At 49.7% G+C, this 19,650-nt stretch overlaps 7 protein-coding genes across 7 annotated transcripts; 5 read left to right on the plus strand and 2 right to left on the minus strand.

Annotated features, from left to right (window-relative positions):
- The first annotated feature begins 774 nt into the window (after nt 1–774).
- On the plus strand, nt 775–2,354 carry F9C07_2278863 (ribosomal protein L1p/L10e family-domain-containing protein). The gene is made up of 2 exons (XM_041288858.2): nt 775–930; nt 1,000–2,354. Exons 1-2 carry the CDS (start codon nt 862–864, stop codon nt 2,119–2,121), a joined length of 1,191 nt encoding a protein of 396 aa, XP_041141455.1. The 5' UTR covers nt 775–861; the 3' UTR covers nt 2,122–2,354.
- Nucleotides 2,355–7,846, plus strand: F9C07_2278864 (DNA replication checkpoint protein CHL12/CTF18). The gene is made up of 3 exons (XM_041288856.2): nt 2,355–4,726; nt 4,783–7,294; nt 7,355–7,846. Exons 1-3 carry the CDS (start codon nt 4,501–4,503, stop codon nt 7,785–7,787), a joined length of 3,171 nt encoding a protein of 1,056 aa, XP_041141453.1. The 5' UTR covers nt 2,355–4,500; the 3' UTR covers nt 7,788–7,846.
- F9C07_427 (putative electron transfer flavoprotein alpha subunit) lies at nt 2,599–3,786 on the plus strand (the record flags this gene model as incomplete). Its single annotated transcript, XM_041288857.1, has 3 exons — nt 2,599–2,892; nt 2,970–3,138; nt 3,206–3,786. The coding sequence occupies 3 exons, from the start codon at nt 2,599–2,601 to the stop codon at nt 3,784–3,786; spliced, it is 1,044 nt and encodes a 347-aa protein (XP_041141454.1).
- On the minus strand, nt 7,847–8,807 carry F9C07_2278866 (uncharacterized protein; the record flags this gene model as incomplete). Its single annotated transcript, XM_071510336.1, has 2 exons — nt 7,847–8,696; nt 8,748–8,807. 2 exons carry the CDS (start codon nt 8,805–8,807, stop codon nt 8,307–8,309), a joined length of 450 nt encoding a protein of 149 aa, XP_071365544.1. The 3' UTR covers nt 7,847–8,306.
- Nucleotides 8,808–10,904: 2,097 nt separating this feature from the next.
- On the plus strand, nt 10,905–14,461 carry F9C07_2199328 (uncharacterized protein; the record flags this gene model as incomplete). Its single annotated transcript, XM_071509452.1, has 3 exons — nt 10,905–11,031; nt 12,450–12,961; nt 13,010–14,461. 3 exons carry the CDS (start codon nt 10,905–10,907, stop codon nt 14,459–14,461), a joined length of 2,091 nt encoding a protein of 696 aa, XP_071365545.1.
- A 487-nt stretch (nt 14,462–14,948) lies between these two features.
- Nucleotides 14,949–17,102, minus strand: F9C07_432 (uncharacterized protein; the record flags this gene model as incomplete). The annotated part of the gene is made up of 1 exon (XM_041284321.1): nt 14,949–17,102. The coding sequence occupies one exon, from the start codon at nt 17,100–17,102 to the stop codon at nt 14,949–14,951; it is 2,154 nt and encodes a 717-aa protein (XP_041141450.1).
- A 281-nt stretch (nt 17,103–17,383) lies between these two features.
- On the plus strand, nt 17,384–19,431 carry F9C07_433 (DNA or RNA helicase of superfamily II; the record flags this gene model as incomplete). Its single annotated transcript, XM_041288854.1, has 2 exons — nt 17,384–17,635; nt 17,695–19,431. 2 exons carry the CDS (start codon nt 17,384–17,386, stop codon nt 19,429–19,431), a joined length of 1,989 nt encoding a protein of 662 aa, XP_041141449.1.
- Between the last annotated feature and the right edge of the window lie 219 nt (nt 19,432–19,650).

Here is a 19,650-nt window from a genome sequence, read left to right on the forward strand (position 1 = left end):
GGCCTTGACTTTCTCTCTCTTTGTCACGGTTTCTATTCGACTCTCAAGTAGGCATCAAGGCAATCTCCAAAAAACGTCAGCCCATTGAACAAAAAATCAATTCTCAAAAACATCCGTTTGACGTGTACCCCACAAAGGGGGCTGTATCATGTCTAAAAAGCTCGGCAATGGTATCCAACCATGACACATCATTGTGTATAAACTAAATGGGATATATAATTTCGGCTACACTGGTTGTCTCGCCCTATAGAATGAGACGCCCATGGAATGCGGAGTATCCAGAGGACGGGGTTTAATATGTTCCCTCAACCTTCATGGAGTCAACAAGCCGAGCTTCCGGGCTCTACGTACACCTTGGACGACAGTAGGCAACAACGACTCTATTCCTGAATGCAAGTGTGAGAGCTGTATCCGAGGCATTCTCTCTCCCTGTTTCCTTTCCTTTTCTTTTTTTTTTTTTTGCTTTTTACCCTCTCTTTCTCTGGACGCCCGATTCACTTGTATGTACAACGAGCTTAGTATACTGGCTGCCTAGTTAATTTCCTTTTCGTCTCATTGTTATTACGGGGACGATGTATCCCAGCTCAAATTGTAACCAAAGGCGCAGAATACACTTTGATATACGTCTATCATATAGAATGACACATTCCACCGAGCGTTCAAACTAGGGCGACGATCATGAAGAGTAGACCTGGTAGCTGACTGCTACCGCATTGGGAGCATGAATGACTAATCCACGATCTAGGTCGATGCCAAGACCGGACAAATTTGCCCACCGCCTTCCCGTGAATTTTTTTGATCTCCATTATCGCAGAATTCGAGACGAGTCGAAATCTGCAGCAACCGACACAAAATAGCAAAATGGTGTCCTCAACAGCGGTCACTACTAAGGTGGCCTCCGGGTCCCCTTACCAACTCGAGAAGAGTCAGGTATGTAACCAACAATATCCGCGTCAACAATGGCAGACTTGATCTCAGTAGCTAACGATACGCCTGCAGGTTTCCAAAGCTTCTTCTGCGCTTTTGCGACACATTAAATCGAAGCAGGTGGAAAAGGAGAAGTCTGCGACCAAGAAGACTCTTATTGGAGACAACGACGAGTCCGACGATGAAACCCCACTTAACAACGAGGCTGTCTGGCTCGTGGTCACGACCAAGAAGCACGTTGTCGATAAGAACCGCCTGAAGCCTGGCAAGATTACCGTCCCACATTCCCTGAATGACTCCTCAAACCTCAGTGTCTGCCTCATCACCGCCGACCCTCAGCGCTCAGTCAAGAACATTGTTACCGATCCTTCTTTCCCTGAACATCTTACTTCCCGCATTGACCGGGTTATCGGCTACTCCAAGTTGAAGGCCAGATATCAGAGCTTCGAGAGTCGGCGACAACTCCTGTCCGAGCACGATGTCTTCCTGGCGGATGACCGGATCATTTTGCGCTTGGTCAATACCCTTGGAAAAATCTTCTACAAGTCTAGCAAGCGGCCTATTCCTATTTCCATCGCCAAGGTTGAGAAAAAAGATGGCAAGAGGGTGAAGAAGGACCCTAAGCAGAAGTCGAAGGAAGAAGACAGTGCTTTCGCTTCTCCCGCCATTGTCGCTAAGGAGATCGAGAAGGCACTCCACTCCGCGCCTGTCCAGCTGGCTCCCGCCACTACCGCCTCCATCCGCATTGGTTCATCCAAGTTTACCCCGGAGCAGCTGTCCGAGAACGTTGATGCTGTTGTTCAGGGCTTGACTGATAAGTATATTACGAAGGGTTGGAGGAATATCAAGGCCCTTCACATCAAGGGTGCCACTACTATGGCCATGCCGATTTGGTTAGCCAATGAATTATGGGTTGAGGAGGGTGATGTGGCTGAAGACGCCGCTGAGGATGATGCGAAGGCCCTCGAAGGCGCCAAGAACAAGAAGCGCAAGCAGAGTGCAGAGGATGAGAAGCTGCTGGAGGGCACTAAGAAGTCCAAGAAGCCCAAGGCTGCTGATGAGGACGAGGACGCCGCTGCCAGGAAAGAGAAGCTTCAGAAGCAGAAGGCCAAGGCCCTTGAGGATGGCAACGTTGCCAAGACGGCAGAATCCGTTACGAAAGCTGGAAAGAAGAAGAGAAAGTCGACTTCATAATATACTACTGCTATGGTGTTATATGGATTATATTTGTCAATTGCAACTATAGGTTCTCCGGCGGCGTACCGATGTCACGTGTGTCGATTTTTATGATTTAGACAATAGGGCGTGTTTGCAATACCCTTTGAAGAAAAAAAGTTATTGTTGCTACCTTGCTTTGATTTTCACCCTGTAATTAGATATTTTCTAGCAATGCAATGGTATAAGGTATCCTTATTATAACATTGACTTGTGGTCAAGATGGGTCCTCCGTAGGTAGCCTTGCAGAGGCACATGTCATGCACTTTCGCAGAGGACACCGCCCTCAGTTAACCGAGCTCTCCGAGGATCGGCGGGTGCTTGGCGGACCGACGATAGCCACCCGCCCGCCAAAAGCGTCGGCAGAACTTCACTATTATGCAGTTGCACCTACTTGTTGGCAGCCCGACAAGAGCCCAGAGCAGGTTCTCATAATCAACTCAAATATACACCATCATGATTCCAATCGCAAGACATTCGGCCCTTCGCGCCGTCCGCTCCCAACTCGCTCCGCGGGCCTTCAACCAGTCTGCGCTCGCCCGCCTTCTCTCCACCTTGGCCGTCCTTGAGCAGCGTGATGGCAAGCTCCAGGCCTCATCGCTCTCCGCGATTGCGGCTGCACAGAAGCTAGGAGGTCCCGTCACTGCCTTCGTGGCTGGAAACGGCGTTAAGGGAACCTCGGCTGCGGAGGCAGCTAAGATTAAGGGCCTGGATAAGGTAGTGGCCGTGGACAGCGAGGCTTATGAGAAGGTACGAGGTCGCTACAGATAGTTTTAGGAGCCATGAAATCAGGGTGTCAGTGGTTTCTAACGGAAATGGAACACTAGGGTCTCCCCGAGAACTACGCCCCTCTCCTCGTTGAGAACATCAAGAAAGGCGAATACACCCACATCATTGGCGGCCACTCCGCTTTCGGAAAGAGTCTTCTGCCTCGCGTGGCAGCTTTGCTGGATGTTCAGCAGGTTTCCGATATCACTGGAATTGAGAGCGAGGATAGTACGTATAAGGAAGGCTGAGGAAGTTGACATTGTCGATGAGTCATATGTGCTGATGCTTGACACAGCTTTCGTCCGCCCAATCTACGCAGGAAACGCCATTCTTACTGTTCAGTCGAGCGACCCCATCAAGGTCCTCACCGTTAGAGGCACTGCTTTCCAAGGTGTTGAGACCGAAGGCGGCTCCGCAGAAGTCGTTGAGGGAGTTGACCCCAAGTCACCCGCCCAGACCGAGTGGGTTTCTGAGGAACTCGCCAAGTCTGAGCGCCCCGACCTGGGTACTGCATCCCGTGTTGTGTCCGGTGGCCGTGGCTTGAAGTCGAAGGAGGAGTTCGACCGCGTGATTGTGCCTCTGGCTGATACGCTGGGCGCTGCTATTGGCGCCTCCCGTGCCGCTGTTGACAGTGGCTTCGCTGATAACAGTCTGCAGGTTGGCCAGACTGGCAAGAATGTTGCACCCCAGCTGTATCTCTGCGCTGGTATCTCCGGTGCTATCCAGCATCTTGCTGGTATGAAGGATAGCAAAGTTATCGCTGCTATCAACAAGGACCCTGATGCTCCTATCTTCCAGGTTGCGGATGTCGGCCTTGTCGGCGACCTTTTCGAGAAGGTGCCGGAGTTGACTGAAAAGCTGAAGAGCCAGGCTTAGTTTGGCTTCTCGCTTTTGTGTTTTTGTATCATGATTTCCTTTTGTCTCATGCGAGGTTCCGGGCCGGAGTCCATTATACAGTATACCATCCATTGTTAGCGCTAGGAAATTGCAATTAGACTCCTAGTTACAACACGCTATACTTGTACGAATCTTCGTGAGTAAACCCTTGTGTTTAACGCATAGGTGATATGCTTCAGCGCTGGAGCTATGGACCCTTAACCATACGAACAATCATGAGGAGAACTTCCTGAAGAGCTGCGACCATAGGCCCTTCCGCTTAGTTCTTTATGAGAAGATCTCAATTGCTACGGTTCTATATCTATACATTATCATTGTAGCGAGATGCTCCCAAACATCGCAACTTTCGTTTCCTTAGAAGACTTTCATTCTATGATCAGGGAGCAAGTTTAACCTGTTATTCAATTATTTTATGAACCGTTATAAATAATAAACAATCTTCACGTTCATTCTATCGTACGTACATACACATATAGACCAACATGCGTCACTCAGACCTGGCCCCGGGTCCCGACGCATACACTTGAAACCCATTTAGGGTTAGCGCGTACTCGTCGGCGCGTTCAAGCGCGTCGCATCGCCCACTCCATCTAATCGGTCCACAGATACGGAGTTAGAGATCGAGAGTATCACCAAACTGGTCAATTGAATGTACGACACTATCGAAATATGAAATGACCTCTTGACGCTTTAATGACATCGCCACCGTCGTCATTCCCACCGTCGTTTGATCCCGCCATACACCTCCACTCCCAGGGACCAGACGATATAGATATACTCCCGCCCTCCGAATCTTTCTCCGACGAGTTCGAGGCTATACATCTACAGCGACAGGAACATATCCGCAATAAGGTTGTGATTCTAGACCGGGCTTGGAATCTCTCAGACGTGTTTCGGAGTGACGAGGATATAAGACCTGGTATGCTGTCGCATGGGAAGGTAATGGTGATGCGAAGCATTCTAACGGTAATCTAGAAACTCCGACAAAACCTAGCAGAAAGCCGCAACTGGGGAACCTGAACTCGCCTGTTCGTCCACTAGTATTTCTACCGTCTTCGCCTCCCGTCAGCAAAATGCCGTTTATATCGTCGCCTGTTGTCTTTCCGTCGAGTGCTCCGTCGCCGACGGACCCGCAGAAAAGGAAGAATGGAGAAGAGACTCAGTCGGGGGAGCCCAAGCGGCAGAAGATTATGGGAGGGTTCTTGGATGATGATGATGACGAGGATGAGATGGACGCATTTGGAGATGCCCATCTACGGAGCCAGTTTGAAATCGAAGATCAACTTATCGAACAACCACCTGTTGCGCCGACGGAACCAGTGAATCTCTCTCAGGTTGCTCAGACCTCTACCTCTACGTTTACTTCGATACAGCCCCAAACTACCGCTCTCGTTACTTCATTGCCTACATCTTTCAGTTTACCACGAAGGGAGCCTCTATCAATTCAGATAAAAACTTGCTCGGGCAAGACGCACAATGTTGCGCTAAGGAAGACTGCTGCCCCTGTTTCCTACGAAAGACTTGTTGCCGGCCGCTCGACTACGGCTCCAGGGAGAGCTAAAAAGAGTTATTATGGTATTGATATACATAGACTTATGGATGAAGCTGCACAGGAGGCCGAGCAGTCAAAAACGTCTCGACCCCCACCTGTCCCCGCAGTGAGGCAATCAATTGAGGCCGCAGAGGGGAACCAGAGAGATAGGAAAGCAGCAACAATAATGTGGACCGAGAAATATAGGGCTCGTAGATTCACCGAGCTCATAGGAGACGAACGAACGCACCGATCTGTCATGCGCTGGCTAAAAGGATGGGAATCTATTGTTTATCCGAACCTGGCTAGGTCGAAGCCAAAAAAGTCCGGGAATGAGGAGGAACGACCGCACCGAAAGGTCATGTTGCTATGCGGTCCCCCTGGTCTTGGAAAGACAACACTAGCCCATGTTTGTGCCAAACAAGCAGGCTATGAAGTGTTGGAGATCAATGCTAGTGATGATCGAAGCAAGGACGTGGTGAAAGGGAGGATCCGAGATGCACTCGGTACGGAGAACGTAAAGGGAATGAACGTGGAGGTAGGCGAGAAGAAGGTTCGAAAAGCAGCGCGGCCAGTCTGCGTTGTCGTCGACGAGGTAGACGGTGTTGTTGGTGGATCTGGTAGCGGTGGTGAGGGAGGTTTCATGAAAGCATTGATTGACCTAGTCCTTCTTGACCAGAAGAATGCGGCACGCTCATCGGAACAAAACACGGCGGGCAGAAAAAGGAAAGGAGATAACTTCCGCTTCCTGCGGCCCCTCATTCTGGTTTGCAACGATGTATACCACCCCAGCCTTCGGCCATTGAGGGCGTCTTCTGTTGCTGAAATGATCCATGTACGTCAAGCACCCTTGGAGAACGTGGTTTCGCGCATGAGGGGGATCTTCAACTTGGAAGGCATTCCCGCCGATAACGACGGAGTGAGAAGGCTATGTGAAGCGTCGTGGGGCGTTGCCCGGAGGAAGCAAGCCAACTTTAAAAACAGCGGAACGGCCGAAGGCGATATTCGAAGTGTCCTTGTCGCTGCTGAATGGGTAGCCCATAAGCTGAAATACGAGAGCGTAGAGTCTATGCGATTGACGAGAAGATGGCTTGAACAGAATGTTCTGAGTGAGGCTGCAGGAGGTAATTCATTCTTCAAAGGCCTAAACCGTGGAGGCGTGCGCGACATTGTCGAGCGTGTATTTACGGAAGGAGCTGGTTTTGCAGACGTCCCTATCAACGCCGAATCCTTCCGTGATCCTTTCGATGACAACGCGAAGACTCCTGTGGGTGTGGCCGACCTCAAAAAGCGCTATGCTATTAACAGACTACGAGAGATGGTTGATGCTAGTGGCGACTACGACCGCTGTGTCACAGAGTGCTTTACTTCATATCCCCTGCAGACATATCAGGACGACACATTCCTCTCTAAGCCCAATAACGCCTATGACTGGCTGCATTTTCATGATACTATCTCATCTAAAGTTTTCTCTAATCAGGATTGGGAACTCACTCCGTACCTCAGCCAGTCTGTGGTGGCATTCCACCATCTGTTTGCTTCCGCCTATGGCAAGCGCACTCGTAATGAGCCTGACGATGAGGGAGAAGAGGAACATCCTTTCTCTGGACCCAGGGCAGAGTTTGCAGCTAATGAGGCTCTAAAGCAGAACCGTGCAATTGTCAATGGGTTTCAGTCTTCGTTAACTGCTCCAATGCTACGGCTTTTCCGAGCTACCGACTGTCTGGTCACCGACCTCGTGCCGAACCTCATGCGGATGTTGTCGCCTGATGTAAAACCGGTTGTTGTACGAGGAAGTGGGGAACAGAGGAGCACGGCCAGTGTGCGTAAAGAAAGCGAGCGGGCTCTCGTGCAGGCAGCCGTCCGTGTCATGACGGGACTGGGTGTGACATTCGAAAAGGTGCGAGTAGAGGGCGAGGGCGGGGCACACGGGGGATGGGCATATCGCATGGAGCCGTATGTTACACCACTGCATCTAGACCTCATTTCGAGATATTCAGGCTAACTGTTCAACAGTCCATTGGATTCACTCGTAACATTTTCGAAAACCAAAGGACATTCATCAACAGGGACAACAGGCGCGGCACCAGTGCGCTATGCTGTTCGCCAAGTCCTTGACCAGGAGTACCGCAAAGAGACTGTACGAAAACAAACCGAAGCATTGAGCTCCACTACTGGCCCCAAAAAATCAGCCGGTAAGTCTGCAGACGGCCAGACACAGGACGAGGGGCAGGGGGCAAAAAGATCAGGCCGGGAAGCTGGCGTCAAACGCGACTTTTTCGGACGGATAATCCGTGAGCCTTCGCCGCAGCCTGGAGGCTTACAGGAGGGTCCAGTGCAGAATGAGGCTTCAAAGGCCGGCAGAAAGGTTTGGGTGACGTATCACGACGGGTTCTCCAATGCTGTGCGAAAGCCCATCTCAATGAGCGAGTTGCTAGCGGGACTGTAGGACACGGCTGCCTAAGGATTAATTACATAGTCTTAATACGAAACGGTCATGACTGGATGATGGTTCTAAACTCTGACTTCATAGAAACTTCACTAGTAATGTCTTGAAGCTAACGTACTTCATGGCTGCCAAGGTATGCTCGTCTTCTATTCAAATGAACAAAATGATTCAAGTTTCCTAATCGTGAAATAACAGATATAACCCATTAAGCACTCGGCCCTCTACAGAGAAACCGATCACCACATACCAATACGTAGTATGAACTAAACAACATGAACAAGAACTGAATCTCAAGCAAAGCGCTCATAATCGTAAACACAGCGCATCATGCAATCTAACACTCCTTCCCAAACGCCAATTTTTCCCAACAAAAGCACAAAACTAAGCCAAGTCCCCAAGGTGCACCAGGCAGAAAGGGTACGGTACGTCATCAATTGAGTTGTCATGTATCCCCAGCATTAGCTCCGTTCAATAATCCCCTCATTTCCTTGCCGGATCTGATGTATCTCCCTTGCAGCTTCATCGATGCCCAAGGTAAAAAGCCATGGCCTCATAGTGTAGCGCTTTCTCGGCACGTGCGGTGTTCTTTGGTGTGGAGGTGCCCGTCTTCTCTGTCTTCTTTAGGGAGAGCCATTTCTTCTTGGTGGGTTCGGCGTCGGTGCCCTTTAGGGTTGTTGTTGTGGAAAGGTAGGAGTGGGTTGATGCCGCGTCGTCTGAGACGGTGATGGTTGACTTGGGAGATTTGAAGGCCATTGTTTCTCTTGAAGAGGAGGTCTTTGGGAAAGTTGGTTGATGGAGAGGAATGTTTGTGGTTGTTCTTTGGTTTGCTTTGTATAGTTTGGAAAGAATCTTGATAGAGTACTCGGTAGATATAGCAGTAGTTCCAGTCAACAGTGACTCGATTTTATTCTTCAAGTGAAGAGTAATAAGTGATTGATGATAGACTGAAAAAAAGTATACCAAACAGGATCGTACACGGTCTATATATACCCTCCCAATACAGTCACTTCCCTCCTCCATACCTTATATTCCATTCCGTACCGTACTACGCATTTTTTACTCCGACGCCTTACGGAGTACAATAACTAACCCCAAAGAAAAATTAAAAAAATAGGAAAAAAACAAGCGCCAAAGCATGAAAGTCGACCCACCCCAACGATTAGCTGTAAGGCTTAGCAATCTACTCCAACCAAGCATACTTTATCTTCACGGCTCCACAGGCGGCTTGAGTGCCTGATGAGATGCCAAAAATGCGTCATGGCTGCTCGTGTCCACCCCACAAGACCAGTCTCTTCTGGTATACCAAGAAGCGAAGGGCGTGAACAAACACGAAGTCGGTGAAGTTATTTCGGGTAGAATCCGAATTACTCAGAATCCAGTCTAGAATCTTGCTTAGAGTTGGGAGGTGGTGGTGGTCGTTTCGTATTGTCTAGCTTTGTTTGGATGTCGGGGAGAGAGTTGTAGGGCACCCGTTTTGGTCAAGTGGGTATGTCATTGGATGCCGTGGGAGCGGTATGTACCATTGTCTGGTCTCTTTCCTTCTTTTTACTAAGAAATCGGAGCAGTCTAGGTAACTGTAATCCATTCCCTTTATGACAGTCGGGGGTCTCGACTCCACTTGCCGAGAAATTGGGATCTGGAGTCATTCATCTAGAGTTTGGTTTTGTCTGCTTTGCTCGGTTTGCTGTGGCCGGTCATTGGTGGGATTCCGGGCGTGACTCAGGATGGGCCTTAGGCTTCATGGCTGCGTACGTCAGGATCTGAAGTTCCGGCATATGGTTTCATTCAAGGCGGTTACTGGATACGTTTAGAGTGTTGTAGGCAAGTCTACTCCGTTCTACGTATATAGAATAGTTCTATTATGGCTGTGTGGCCAGAATGGTCTTGGTCTTGGCGTACTCCGATCTATGTCGCTATTCCGAACTCCGACGTCGAACTTTTCATTCCGATAGCTATCGAAGAAGGACACGGAGTTGGCGTGTAAAGATGAGGGCATTTCGGATTAAATGGAAGAGGATAGAGCTGAGTTGTTAAATTAAGAAATTGGAGATAATTTTAGAATAAACAAGCATGTGGCGGACAGGGAATGATGAAAATCTGTGCACCATGAGTCGGAGTTGAAATTGCACAGTCCCATTCGATGTTGCTGGGTTCGTCCTAAGCGATCTCATGCATGCATAACATAATTCTACATACATGCTTGGAACTTGTGTTGGTTCGACCAGTTTATAGCTGTATGTGGTTGTGTCAGTGTCCTATTGTATACTGGGGTTGTGATTGGTTGACGTTTCATGGTTGTGTTCAGATTTATATATAAATTCAGCCCCGCTAAATAGTAACCACATCATATATTCCTTTTATCTCATGAGAAGACGCAATTCAGAGAAGTTCAAGAGCAAGAAGAGGAAGAAAACCTAACTACATAGCTAACTTCCTCTTTGGGTGTTGTTTTTGCAATAGTACCTTTCGTCGCTAAGGATCACTTCAGAACATGCCGAGAGTCATAGGGTTGATGTTATTTGACTATTATCCAAAGCCTACCCTCAAAATCAACACCAACACTTGAAAAGCGGATAGATATGATAAATGGGCGCCATAACCGGTTTCATTACATGCTCCTCACTTTGATTCATTTGCCAGGACCTCGAGCTAATACCATGTAACCCATGATCTCCGAGTTGATTACAAAGCAGATGTGAAAGTCTGTCAGTGAAACCGATGACAAATTCGGCTTCATTCGATGGCGTTCGATGTAAGAAGACGAACAGATATCCTCCTCCAATAGTCGATCAATGTGGACAGGCATGACGATTGATAATGCCAACGAGAGGCCAACTGGATACCTTCCCCAAGGTGCATTTGTCAGCGCACGACAGCTATGCGGCAAACCACCCGAATCCATGATTCAATTAATTCTGAGTGGATGCTGAATATCCACTGCGGAGTGACCACAACCTACTATTCGGAAGTCGTGCGATCCTATTTAAAGAGGCATATACCTCACGCTTCCCTGGCAATATCTATCGTCGTACCACATTGCTACAAACCACTACCCTTATTTCCCTCAACACACAACAACAATTTACCCCCACTCCCCTATCAGAGTATCCAGTGAAGATGTCTCTTAAGCCTATTATCCTCCATGGGCATTCCGCCGGTCCCAACCCCTGGAAGGTGGCCATGCTCCTCAACGAACTTAATGTTCCTTACGAATACAAATATCTTCAATTCGCCGAAATCAAGAGTGAGCCCTTCTTCAAGCTCAACCCCAACGGCCGTGTTCCCGCCATCGAGGATCCCAACACAGGAATCACCCTGTGGGAGTCGGGTGCTATCCTTGAATACTTGATTGAAACCTACGACAAAGAGAAGAAGTTCAGTTTCGAAGCCGGCACTCCTGAATACTTCCACGCCAAGCAATGGCTCCACTTCCAGATGTCGGGTCAGGGCCCCTACTTCGGCCAGGCAGTATGGTTCACCAAATACCACCCGGAGAAGGTCGAAAGCGCCCGGGTGCGCTACGTCAACGAAATCCGTCGTGTGTCGGAAACGATGAACAATGTTCTTGCAGACCGTGAGTATCTGGTCGGCGACAAGTACAGTTATGCCGACCTCTCCTTCGTTCCCTGGTTCGGCATCATTCCCTGGATCACCGGAGATGCATTTGATCTGGAAAAGGACTTTCCTCATCTCAATGCCTGGTTGGAGAGAATCAAGGCTAGACCTGCCATTGCCAAAGCGCTGGCGGAGAAGGCTGAGGCAACCTCGAAAATGACGCATCCTTGAAGGGAGGGAAGTGGTTGAAAGAGCTAGCCGGTTCTTGCTCGAAAGATAGCATATGAAATCTGTACTCAGAGTTGCATTATAATTATAATTGATAGTATTGATGGTGCTATGGTTCATGATCGAGAGCTTTCGGGTAAATTATAGTATTAAGTCCGGTGGACTATGTCAGCCGAGGAAGAGATAGAAGTAACTTAAAGATTGTACCGATGTAAGAGGGAATCTCCATTATTATAATCAGTTACATGAAGGAAGGTAAATGGTCAAAGTATTTGTTAAATCTTACTTAGATATTACTCCGAGTAGGTAGTAGGAAGTAGGAAGTAAGAGCTGAGGTAGGAAGCAGGGCAGAGTAGAAGAGAGAACGCCTATTCCCAAAGTGGCTAGCGTACCTGAGGCTCTTGGCACGAACTTTTGGAGCGACGGCCGTGTCGCGACAGTTGCACCGCTACTAAGCCATCTTCCTCATCGTCACCTTATTGCTTCTCCGCTTGGTGTCACTTCCGCTATTTATCCCGGAGGCTCAGCTTACCACACTTATTGATAGACCAGTTGATTAAGGGTTGCATCCGCACCCTGTTACTCGCCTCCATTGGCCTTCTAAGCAGAGACCCTTGCTCCGCTGCCTGCGACCTCCGTATCCTTCTCTGACCACCATTTATCAACATGGAAGAGAGTAACGTCATTTCAAGCGGCGCTGTCGATGATATTCACTCCGCGACTGCGACCCAAGATGCTCCAGGTGAAGTGATTAACCCTTCTGGTGGGTTTGACCTCCCTCCCCTAACAGAATGCGGAGTTTGTCAACGTTCGCAATGTTATGCTCCGAATCGCAATCGCGTCAAGAGTCTTAAGAAAATGGAAAACTGAATATTTCAGGGACTGATAATCCTCTAGACGCTCCGGCCTCACCCAAAGCTCAGAACACCGAAGGCGAACCGGAGGATGAAGAGATGGGCGGCACCGAGACTGAGCCAAAAAAAGAAAGCGAGGGCGCTGACGAAAATGCCGACGGCGTTGCGCAGTCAGGTGCCGAAGGTGCTACAGAGGATCAGTCTGGACAAGGCAAGTCGTCGATCGAATCTTCGGCGCGCTCACATCTTGTTTCGCAAACACATGCCATTATCCTTCCCAGTTATTCCACGTGGTTCGACATGCACACCGTTCATCCGATCGAGAAAAAGGCCCTCGCGGAGTTTTTCAATGGCAGGAACCGAAGCAAGACACCCGCAGTCTATAAAGATTATCGCGATTTCATGATCAATACCTACAGACTGAACCCTATCGAATATCTCACAGTCACCGCATGCCGCCGTAATCTTGCTGGAGATGTGTGCGCGATCATGCGTGTTCACTCGTTCTTAGAACAGTGGGGCTTGATTAACTACCAAGTGAGTAATTTCTGATTTGATCTATGCCTCGTTGCTGACGCTTTTAAGGTTGATCCCCAAACCCGTCCGTCAAATATTGGTCCTCCCTTTACAGGTCATTTCCGAGTCATTGCTGATACCCCGCGCGGCCTTCAACCCTTTCAACCCGGGCCAAACCATTTTGTCAAGCCCGGAAAGCCTCTACCGGCCACTGAACGTGCAGCTTCAGCTGCCCCAGCGTCAAAGGCTGATCTTAACCTCGAGATCCGTCGCAACGTCTATGACGATAAGGGCAAGGAGATCACTCCTGCTGCTGAGGATAAGGAGAAGCAGACAAATGGCGACGGCTCCACCAACGGTGCGACGGGTGATGCGGTGAAGGCAATGGAGACCGCTTCCAAAGAACCCAGAAAGAAGTCCCACTGCTTCTCATGCGGCATCGATTGTACCCGACTCAGATTCCATTATGCGAAGTCGACCCCAGCCACCGCTAACGCATCTGCCCCCGATTCGAAGTATGACCTTTGCCCTAACTGTTTCTTACAAGGCCGCATGCCTTCCAGCCATAGCGCCTCCGATTTCGTTAAACTCGAAGACAACGCGTATTCAGTGGTTCCAGACAAGGATGCTCCTTGGTCCGACTCCGAACTTGTACTGCTCCTCGAAGGACTGGAGAATTTTGATGAGAATTGGGAGCAAATTGCCAACCATGTTGGCACCAGAACGAAGGAAGAATGTGTGATGAAATTCCTGCAACTGGAGATTGAGGACAAATATGTTGAGGACTTGCCCGATATGCGGACCGCTGGTGGGCGGGAGCCCATCAGCCAGTCTGAGAACCCCGTTCTGTCAGTAGTCGCCTTTTTGGCACAGATGGCAGAGCCTGCTGTGGCCGCTGCTGCGGCGGGTCGCTCCGTGGATGAGATCCGTAAGGAGCTTCGGAAGCAACTTGAGAAGGGCTCTGACAAGAGTCAGGAGAAGGGCAAGGAAAAAGAGGGTTCTGGAGTGAAGACCGAGGATTCCATGGATGTGGATGCCTCTACTGCCGAGGTTGTAGAAACCTCCAGCTCTGATAAGCAGTCCAAGGCTTCTCTGCCTACAGTCGCACTTGCCACCTCAGCAGCTCGTGCTGGTGCTCTTGCGTCTCACGAGGAACGGGAGATGACCCGCCTAGTCTCTGCTGCCGTCAATGTCACTCTGCAGAAGTTTGAGATTAAGTTGCAGCAGTTCAACGAGATGGAAGAGATTATCGAGGCCGAACGCCGGGAACTTGAACTGGCTCGCCAGCAGCTTTTCCTGGACCGGATGGCCTTCAAGAAGCGTGTAAAAGAAGTCCAGGATACTCTCCAGGCGGTTAGCTTGAAGGGACCCGGTGAGGACGCAAACAACATGCTTGGCGAGGCCGCGACGGCAGGAATCGGAAACCGCTTCAACTTCCAGCCTGCAGGCAGTGATGCTCGGGCTGGCGTGCAGCCTTTGAGTGCGGAGGCAGGTGCTGACTACAAGACCCTGGACCTGTAATGGGTGGAAGCTTCCTTCCTTCAATGGCATGCGTAAATGGAAAACCATCTTGAAAAAATATGAAATAAATTTCTTACGATGCAACAGGGACGTTCGCAGGTTAACATTTATAATATCCATGTATTGTACCATAAATATTCCAGGGCCGAAGGACCAGATACCAGGACAAAGATTGGAGGTGTACCTCGCAGAGGCCGTTTGGGTGATTGATTGATGGATGAATGATTGGGGTTTGGGTTTAACTATTGACTTGCTGCTCAGCTTGGAAAAGGCGCAACTGTTCTGGAGTTAGAGTATTTGCCGCGTTCATCTATTTCAACCTTCTTATTTAGTCCGAGGTGAAATGAAATCGTTAAATTGTTAATTCTTGCGCAAAATGTCTAGTGTCCAACATCTTTGTGTGGTATCATACAAATATATCATACAAAAAGCCAGAGAGCGAAAGATGGGCCACATTATATAGCAAATTAAATGGACGAATATCTAATCAATCGCTGGGCCAGTTAGCCGGACTCATCGGCTGTGAATATAGGGGCATGCCGTCCCCGTCGTCTTGTTCTGAGGACGGATATTCTCGGGTTGCAGGAAGATCGTCATCTGAACTAGAAGAGGAGCTTTCTTCTTCCTGTTTGGGCTCGGGTTGTATGCGCTTCCGACGGGTCAGTATAGGTGATCGGTATCCAAGGTTTGTGTTGGTAGGTGAGGATGAGTCTGATTCGTTCGTTTGTTTCTGGTTTGTTTTGGGATTGGTTGTTTGTGTGATTCTGGTATTGTTCATTTCAGGATCTTCTTCATCTTGGGGGATAGTGGTGTTTTGGTCTGGGGCGGTTGCGTCGTCCATTTCTATGTCTTTGTGGTCATCTGCACCAGGGTTGATGTCCTCGTCATATTCACCAGCGGTTGGTTCAACCTTGTATCCATCTGCTTGGTTGTTTTCATCATCGGCTGGGACAGGTGAAGGATCCCGGGAATTGTCAAGACGCCTTCGTTTTCGTCGGTTCTCGGATATCTCTTCATAGATATCATAAACTTCGTGACCATACTCCTCCCAATCGCTTCGATATAGTGTCCTTTCACGCCAGTCTGTAAGCTCTTCTTGCGTTTTGCGCGCTCCCATCGGTTTGCGCGTTTTCTTTTCCTGATTCTCATCCTTAATTGAAACGAGAAAAGCCGGCGCTGGCCGGTCCAAAGCTTTCCAAAGTTCTAGCTCTCCAAGACAACTGGCTTTTTGGTCTTCTAGCTCGGCGTGTTGATTTTCGGCATCCGATGGGATTTCATCTTCATCGCTGGAGATTTCTGGTGATAAGAGTGCGGATGGGGATGGGGAACGTTTGGGATCAGACTCGCTCCCACTGTCACTTGCATTATCCTCATCACCGTCAGTGTTTTCACCGTCAGTATTTCCTTGCGCCATTTGTCTAGACGTGCTCCGATTTGACTCTGCATCGATGGGTACCCTATTGGACAACATATCTTCTACCTCGTCATGGCTCAGGCGAACGGCTTTCCATCCTTTTCGATGTCGAGAATCCGAAACATCCAAACAGCACCGTCGTGCTACGCCAGTCCAGTAATCAAATCCGTCTCGTTTCATCTTCAGCACGTCCAGCGCGGTCCTAACGTCTCGCGGCTTGACTACCTTGGCCTTGCTATTACCCGTATCTCTCATGTTGCGCAGTCTTGACATGGCGAAAAATAGGGTCGACTGAATTAAACGGCGTGTCACGCTTACGGTGAGAGTATAGAATTCAGCTAACGCGTCGGCAGTTATCGCCGGTGCTTCGCCTGCGTAAGCTATATTCGTCCAATTATCTTCTAGTCTTGCGCCCCCAAAGTTCATGAACAAGCGCTCAGAGAGCCGTATCCACCGCGGGATGTTGAGTAGACTGGCTGTGTGGTAAATGCTTGAGTCGGGTGGAGATTTTTGATCCTGCGACTCTAGTTCTTCTACTAGTTCTGCTTTGTCTCGATCGATTATCCACAAATCGTGATGCCTCTGTCTTCCGGCAACATCTTCATCTTGCTGCTCTTTGAGTACTAGTAGCTTAGAGTACTCATCGAGGAAGTCGCAGCATTCGCTACTTACTTCCTCCGCCGCGGGCACATCGCCTAGGACGATTGCTCTGCTGTGTGTTTCCTCCCTATGCTGCCATTCAAGTCTCATATGCAAGAGTCTAAGATATTCCTGGACCTCCAGCTCTGATTTCGTACCAATCGCACCAGCTATCTCGCGGATACCATCTTTCCCTTTCCTGTCAAGGACGTTGAAGAATATTTCCTTCTCTTTCGGTGCCCAAGATACGATCCCAGCCTGGGTAGGTAGGTATTCTCCGCTGCCGGGCTTCGATTCGACGGACATATGATCGTCAGTCGTTTGCGCGAGTAGATCGGAATATGCTTCCACTGATTCCTTGCTCAGCAACATCTGTAGATGCTCCAGCATCTGCATTCGAGAGACCCTTCTGGGCGTCTGCGCCGGTCTGGATGAGGACCTTCCATCGAGCTTGGGAGGAGAAGACAATCTGGTTCTGTGACTCGGAGGAGACGAGGGGGGTTCTGTGAACTGCGTATTTCCCGTCTCGATATCGGAATCAGATGCTTCATCATCTTCCTCTGGCTCGTAGAGGCTTGAACTGCTCATTGTCGGGTTGGAGGTCCAGAGGGGCACACCATTGACATGGACTCTGGAAAAATGGCGGAAACATGCCCGGCATCGACCGACTAATTAAACATCGTATAAGGCAGGAGTCGAGAACCTCTGGAAAAAGCAGGGAGAAGAATGCGACACTTCGAGGGGATCCGTAGAAATATTTCTATCAGATAAGAAGGGTGTTTGCACTGTTTGCTTCTTCCGCCGAACTTATCGGCACGACTTGCAGCAGGTCAGCTACGTAACGATCGACTTAGTCCTTTGGCACCTCGATGGAGTGTGTTCGTGGGAAATTGGGACGGGTCCCCGTTTCGCGTCTCTTATTGAGACCCCATAGGACTTCCTGGAGGCCTGGCCCTTCTCAACCTCACTTCCGCCTCAGCTCCTCTGTCCCCGCCGCGCGCGAGTCGCCCGCTATAGTCCTTCGGGATTACCAGGAAGAATGCATCAAATCGGTGCTTGATAATTTGGATCAGGGCCACAAACGCCTTGGAGTTTCACTTGCGACGGGTGCTGGGAAAACGGTTTGTATGAGCTTACACAGTATTGAGAGTCGGATTCCCCTGACGATATCTTTCACCAGGTGATCTTTACACAGCTCATCGGCCGCATACCTCCGCGAAATGAAAAAGACAACAAAACCTTGATTCTCGTCCATCGGCGCGAACTAGTCGAACAGGCCGCCCGGCATTGTCGTCTTGCCTACCCGGATCGAACCGTTGAGATTGAAATGGGCACCAGCAAAGCCTCACCGGCAGCAGACATCGTCATCGCTTCTATTCGGAGTTTGACAAATGGAGATCGTATAGCCAAATTCGACCCGAAACAGTTCAAACTTGTCCTCGTGGATGAAGCCCACCATATAGTCGCACCGTCCTACCGAGAAGTGCTCAAATACTTTGGGTTGAACGAGACATCGCACGACTCGCCGGTGCTAGTCGGCGTGTCGGCGACGCTATCGCGAGCCGATGGCTTGAAACTAGGCGCGGCCATCGATCACATTGTCTACCATAAAGACTACATGGACATGATTGACGAGGAATGGCTAGCCAACGCAGTCTTCACCACCGTACAATCCGAAGCCAACCTGTCCCGCGTGAAGAAGGACAGTTTCGGCGACTTCGCCGTCGGCTCGCTCTCAAAAGCAGTGAACACCGACAGGACGAATGACATCACAGTGCGCGCCTGGTTAGCAAATGCCCAAGAGCGCAAATCAACCTTAGTCTTCTGCGTCGATGTTGAACACACAAAGCAGCTCACCGAGACCTTTCGCGCTGCCGGCGTTGACGCCCGCTATCTCACGGGCAAGACACCGAAGGAAGTCCGCGACGACCAGCTCCAACGCTTCAGAGACCAGGAATACCCCGTTCTCCTGAACTGCGGCCTCTTCACAGAAGGCACTGACATCCCCAACATCGACTGTGTCTTACTCGCACGACCAACCCGCTCCCGCAACCTCCTCATCCAAATGATCGGCCGCGGACTACGTCTCCACCCAGGCAAAAAGGACTGCCACATCATCGACATGGTCGCGACCCTGGAAACCGGCGTCCTCTCCACACCCACCCTCTTCGGCCTCCACCCAGACGAAGTCCTAGCCAACGCCAACGGCAAAGACCTCAAGCACAAAGAAAGTGACCCATCACCATCCACAGATCTAGACAACTCCCCAGGCCCAGACACACTAGACGACATAAACCTAACCTTCACCAAGTACGACACAATATACGACCTAATCATGGACATGAAATCCGAGAAATACATCCGCTCATCAAGCCGCAACGCCTGGGTCCGCATCGACGAAAACAAATACATCCTCTCCGACTCAACCGGCTGGATCACAATTGATAAATCAACCGACGAACACCTCAAATCACCCAAAGATGACCCCCAAAGACCGCTCTGGACAGTCCAATACGTCCAAGTATACAAAAACCCCACCACAGAGAAGAACACCTACACCCGGCCCCGGTTAATAGCCACGGGCCCGGACCTCGAATCCGCCGTCCATGCAGCCGACACCTTCGCAGCTTCCGAGTTTGAAGATCTGTATATCTCCGCTCTACAACCCTGGCGTCGGCGGCCTGCCACCTGGGCGCAGTTGAACTTCCTCAATAAGGCTAAAATACGGAGGGATGCACTCCGGCCGGAACATTTAACTAAGGGTCAGGCGGCGGATTTAATAACGAAGCTGAAGCACGGTGGAAAGAAAAGGTTCGAGAAGCAGGCTGGTCGAAGACGGAAAGAGGATGAGAAAGCTAAAGAATTAGAAGCGTTTAGAGCTAGGGAGAGAGTACGGGTTGGGCCTGTTTTAATGTGATTATCATCGTGATTCTCGGGTGTTAGACCTTCAGGTCAAATGTATTATAGCATGTATTATAGCATGTATTATAATATGGGAATGTACGGTCCATGACTGCGACTTACAAGGTTCTGGTAGATGATATGGAATATAAGTTTGGCTAGTATCTTGATTCTGTAGTCAGCAAATCAGGTGCTCTTCGCAAACCGGAGGCTACTTGATAAGATTTCACAATAT

This window comes from Aspergillus flavus, chromosome 1 (genome assembly GCF_009017415.1).
Source record: "Aspergillus flavus chromosome 1, complete sequence".
Lineage (NCBI taxonomy): Eukaryota > Fungi > Ascomycota > Eurotiomycetes > Eurotiales > Aspergillaceae > Aspergillus > Aspergillus flavus.

What these genes read in the sequence shown, in the direction of transcription:
- F9C07_2278863 (XM_041288858.2), top strand. Translation starts at nt 862, where the DNA reads ATGGTGTCCTCAACAGCGGTCACTACTAAGGTGGCCTCCGGGTCCCCT. An exon ending in ACCAACTCGAGAAGAGTCAG is followed by an intron (nt 931 to 999) that starts GTATGTAACCAA and finishes ATACGCCTGCAG; the next exon opens with GTTTCCAAAGCTTCTTCTGC.
- F9C07_2278864 (XM_041288856.2), top strand. Translation starts at nt 4,501, where the DNA reads ATGACATCGCCACCGTCGTCATTCCCACCGTCGTTTGATCCCGCCATA. An exon ending in TGACGAGGATATAAGACCTG is followed by an intron (nt 4,727 to 4,782) that starts GTATGCTGTCGC and finishes ACGGTAATCTAG; the next exon opens with AAACTCCGACAAAACCTAGC. An exon ending in TGGGCATATCGCATGGAGCC is followed by an intron (nt 7,295 to 7,354) that starts GTATGTTACACC and finishes ACTGTTCAACAG; the next exon opens with TCCATTGGATTCACTCGTAA.